The following is a 5,352-nucleotide window of genomic DNA, read 5'->3' as shown; positions in this document are numbered from 1 at the left end:
CAGACTATTCCAAAAAATCCAAAAGGAAGGCACACTTCCAATCTCTTTCTATAAAGCCAGAATTACCCTAAGCCCAAAACCAGATAAAGACAGGACAAAAAAAGAGAACTACAGGCCAAAAAACTTCATAAACATATATGCTAAAATCCTCAACAAAATTCTAGCAAATCGGATTTAGCATTACATTAGGAAGATCATACATCATGACAAAGTAGGATTTATTTCAGGGTTCCAAGGATGGTCCAATATCTGCAAATTAATAAAGGTGATACATCACATAAAAAAACGCAGAGACAAAAATCACATAATCATATCAATCTATACAGAAAAAGCATTTGACATAATCCAACACCCTTTCTTGATTAAAAAAAAACTCTCAGCAAAGTGGGAATAGAAGGATCATACCTCAAACTAATAAAAGCCTTATATGACAAACCTACAGCCAACATCATAATTCATTGGACAAAAACTAAACTCATTTTCCCTAAGAGCAGGATCAAGGCAGGGATGCCCACTTTCACCACTCCTGCTTGATACAGTACTGGAAGTCCTAGTCATAGTAATCAGACAAGAAAAAGGCATCCAAATTGGAAAAGAAGAAGTAAAACTGTCCTTATTCACAGATGACATGATACTATACATAGAAAACCCCAAAGATCCATCAAAAAACTACTCGACCTGCCGAAACCGGTTTGGCTCAGTGGATGGAGCGTCAGCCTGCGGACTGAAGGGTCCCAGGTTCGATTCGGGTCAAGGGCATGTACCTGGGTTATGGGCACATCCCCAGGGGGAGATGTGCAGGAGGCAGCTGATCGATCTCTCTCATCGATGTTTCTAACTCTATATCTCTCTCCCTTCCTCTCTGTAAAAAATCAATAAAATATATTTTAAAAAAACAAAAAACTACTCGACCTAATAAATAAATTTGGAAATGTAGCAGGATACAAAATTAACACCCAGAAATCTATGGACTTTTTATACACCAATAATGAACTCACAGAAAGAGAAAAAAATCCCATTTGCCATTGTACTAAAAAATTAAGATAACTAGGAATAAACTTAATTAAGGAGGTAAAAGACCTGTACTCAGAAAATTAAAGGACATTGAAAAAGAGATAGAGGAAGACTTAACAAATGGAAGAACATACCATGTTCATGCATTGATAAAATCAACATCATTAAAATGTCCTTACTACCCAAACCAATCTACAGATTCAATGCAATCCCCATTATAATACCAATGGCATATTTCAAAGGTCTAGAACAAACTCTCCAAAATTTCATCTGGAATCAAAAAAGACCTCAAAGAGCCACAGCAATCCTGAGAAAGAAGAACAAAGTAGGAGGGATCACATTACCAGATATCAAGCTATATTACCAAGCCACAGTTCTCAAAACTGCCTGTTACTGGCACAAGAACAGACATATAGACCAATGGAACAGAACAGAGAACCCAGAAATTGACCCAAGCCATTATGCTTAATTAATATTTGACAAAGGAGGCAATAGCATACAATGGAGTAAAAACACTCTCTTTAATAAATGGTGCTGGAAAATTGGGACAGATACATGCAAAAAATGAAACTAGATCACCAACTTACACCATACACAAAACTAAACTCAAAATGGCTAAAGGACTTGAATGTAAGACAGGAAGCCACAAAAATCCTACAAGACTCCATAAGCAGCAAAATAGCAGACATATGTTGTAGCAATATCTTTACAGACACAGCTCCTAGGGCAATGGAGACTAAGGAGAATATAAACAAAAGGGACTACATCAGAAAAACAACAACAACTTCTGCACAGCAAAAGAAACCATCAACAAAATAACAAAAAAGCCCACTGCATGGGAGAGCATATTTGCCAATGATATTTCTGATAAGCATTTAATCTCCAAAATTTACAGACAACTCATACAACTTAACAAAAGTAAGATAAATGATCAAATCAAAAAATGGGCAAAGGATCTAAATAGACACTTTTCGAAAGAGAACATACAGAAGGCCCATAGACCTATGAAAACATGCTCAAAGTCACTAATCATCCGAGAGATGCAAATCAAAACAACAATGAGATACAATCTCACACCTGTCAGAATGGCTATCATCAACAAATTAACAAAGGACAAGTGCTGTCCAGGATGCGGAGAAAAGAAACTCTCCTGCAATACTGATGGGAATGCAGACTGGTGCACCCACTGTGGAAAACAGTATGGAGTGTCTTCAAAAAGTTACAAATGGAACTGCCATTTGACCCAGTGATCCCACTTCTAGTACTGTATCCCAAGAAACCAGAAACACCAGTCAGAAAGGATATATGCACCCCTATGTTCATAGCAGCACAATGACACCGACACCACCATCAAGCACGGCCCTGATGGACCCTGTGATGCAGCCCTTCAACTCGCTGACGCTTCGGGAAGCCCGTCGCCAATGATGCCGCCCACTAGCCAGATCAACAAGGACAACCAAACCACCGGCTTGAGGACAGCTGAAATCCCTTGACTGAAGAGGCCAGCAACCTTCTACAGGAGCAAGGCTCCTTGTGTACTCCATCCACTATGTTTATAGCTTTGCTCACTGTCACTGCTTGTCAGTCATCTTCCTAGTCTTAAACAACCCAATCCGAGAGGTGGCCGCTGATTTACATGTGCTATCATTTAAAAAATAAAAAAGGGGGAATTTGCCAGAAGCCGGTCCATCCTTGCTGCTTGCCACAGTCGCTGCAGGGAAGAAACATCTAGACAGCATATGTTTTAAGGGACCTGGCATATATGGCATACTGTTCTTAATATGTTTTCTCCCCTTCTTGGTGCTATGTGTTTTAACGAAGGTCACCTCTCTGAGAAAGGTTGTTTCCCCAGGTAGGGATTTTTCCCTGAAGTGAGGGAGGGAATAAAACCCCTTAACTAAGTGTCAGGTGGGAGTTAATCACTTTAACTACAAACAATCACGCTTAAGCTACATAATCTTTACTCCCTGGAATGGAGGTAAGAAACGCCCTAACCTTTGGAATAGAAATTGATAGGATTAAAATCAACTGGTATAAATACAGATGTAACAAGAAAATAAAAGACAGAACCTGGTGGAGAGCCTGGCTAGAACCTGGCTAGAGAACCTGGCTAGGCTGCTGATCAACTGAACACTGTCTCCTTGTCATTCCTTCTTCGCCAACTTTGTCCACACCTTTAGGAACCCCTGGACCTGCTGGGGTTGGACCCCCGAACTCTGATATCTATTTGTCATTCTTTCTTTGATAGTTGAGGCCAATGATCAATTTCCCTAATTGACAAATTCCTTTAGAGTTGCAAAATAGATCTTAGTTTTGATTGCAAACATCTTCTTAGATAGTGTCCTGATAAATGATTTTGTTTACTGGATGTTAATGCTGCTTGAACTGTCCTTTAAATGGAAATATCATTTTGGCCACAGAAACCACATATGACTTGGATTGCGCTTGGTTTTTAACCAGGAGCACTCTACATCCCTTGTGCAAAGTGGTGTTGAATACAGGAGAGGGCCACAAGAAGACTGGACAACAGCTGGTGTCTGGAACTCTTCTTTGAAACTCCTAGTGCCTTCCACAGGGAGGGAGGCCTGAGCAGACCTCAGCTTCTTACTTTTCCTCCCTCCTGGAGGATCACACTGACTGAAGAGACTGTCTTGGGTCAGACACCCTGTCTGCACAATGGCCTTTGCAGCGGCCCTGGCCATGCTCCAGGCAGAGGCCCGCTGCCCCATCTGCCTGGATTACCTGAGAGACCCAGTGACCACTGAGTGTGGGCACAACTTCTGTTCCTCCTGCATCCACCAGCGCTGGGAAGATCTACAGGGCACCTTTCCCTGTCCTGTCTGCTTCCACCACTGCCCTGACAGGAGCTTGAAGATGAACACCCAATTGTGTCACATGACTGAGATTGCTCAGCAGATTCCCGCAATGAGGGGAAAGAGGAAAAGGCAAGAGGAACCCCTGTGTAAGAAGCACCGTGAGGGTCTGGCCCTGTTCTGTGAGAAGGACCTGGAGCTGCTGTGTGCCCAGTGCAGCCTCTGATCACGGGGATCACCCCCTGATGCCCGTTGAAGAAGCTGCAGCTACTCACAGGAGGAAGCTCAAGAGCTATATTGAGTCATTGAGTGAGCAGATTAAAGATACTGAAAATCGGTCAGAAATGCAAGTGTCAAAATGTTTTGAATTGAGACAGAGGATTGAACAACAAAAGGATGAATTACACTCTGAAGTTAAACAACTTAAACATTTTTTGGAAAAGGAACAGAATGCAATGCTTATCAGTTTGCTAACTGAAAAAACATATATTGAAGAAAAAATAATGGAAGAGACAAACCAAATATCAAACCAGAGCTCCATATTAACCAGTCTGCTTGCAGATATTATCAGTAAGAATTTGCAGACAGACGTGGATTTACTCACTGGTATTGAAAGTATCCACAACAGGTATAATAACCTAGAGACCTCGGCCACCTTTTTATATGAATTAAAGGAAAAGAGTTGCTCTCTCCCCCCACATTATTTGGGCCTGCATAAAATGATCCACACATTCCAGGTAGATTTGACACTGGATCCTGAAACAGCCCATCCAAGTCTCATTATCTCAAGAGATAGAAAAAGTGTGACCTATAGGACATCATTTGGTCTTCATAATCTTCAGGCACACAATTCTTACCCAGCTGTCCTGAGTTCTGAGGGATTTGATGCTGGCAGGCATTTTTGGCAGGTAGAAGTGAGAGGCACAGGGGCATGGTCCTTAGGCGTGTGTAAGGAATCTTTCTCCAGGAATGCTCCTATGCTACAAACCCCAAGAAATGGCTGCTGGCAGCTTCAGTTCTGGTCTAATACATATGTCACATGCCATTCAGGCAACTGGCAACGGATAGGCATTTTTCTGGACTATGAGTTGGGAGAAGTTTCATTTTATAATTTGAGAAATATATCACATATTTATACTTTCAGTGGAAGTTTTACAGAAAAACTTGTGCCCTATTTCTGCCTAGGACCTTCTTCAAAATCATTTGTAATGCGAATAGTCAAAGATGAATGGTGAACTTCTTTGTAGTCTGTTTGATGTGTTCTACTCTCTTCCTGTGTTAATAGAGATTGCTTGTAATAAAAGGCCCAAGTACAAAAAATAAATAAAAATTAAAATGAAAAACTGGTACATCTACACAATGAAGTACTATGCTGCTATAAAAAGAAGGAACTTTTACCATTTGCAACACCATGGATGGAACTGGAGAGCATTATGCTAAGAAAAATAAGCCAGTCAGAGAAAGATTATCACATGATGATCTCACTCATATGTAGGATATAATGATCAACATAATTTGATGAACA

General features: G+C 40.8%; 1 protein-coding gene across 1 annotated transcript; it reads left to right on the top strand.

Annotated features, from left to right (window-relative positions):
* Window positions 1-3,690: 3,690 nt before the first annotated feature.
* LOC102262805 (tripartite motif-containing protein 60-like) lies at window positions 3,691-5,062 on the top strand. Its single transcript, XM_014541866.1, is given in 2 exon segments — window positions 3,691-4,049; window positions 4,051-5,062. Coding segments are annotated over 2 exon segments (1,371 nt in total).
* Window positions 5,063-5,352: the final 290 nt, after the last annotated feature.

Source organism: Myotis brandtii, unplaced genomic scaffold (assembly GCF_000412655.1).
Source record: "Myotis brandtii unplaced genomic scaffold, ASM41265v1 scaffold2802, whole genome shotgun sequence".
Classification (NCBI taxonomy): Eukaryota; Metazoa; Chordata; class Mammalia; order Chiroptera; family Vespertilionidae; genus Myotis; species Myotis brandtii.
This window is presented reverse-complemented; position numbering and strand designations above follow the sequence as displayed.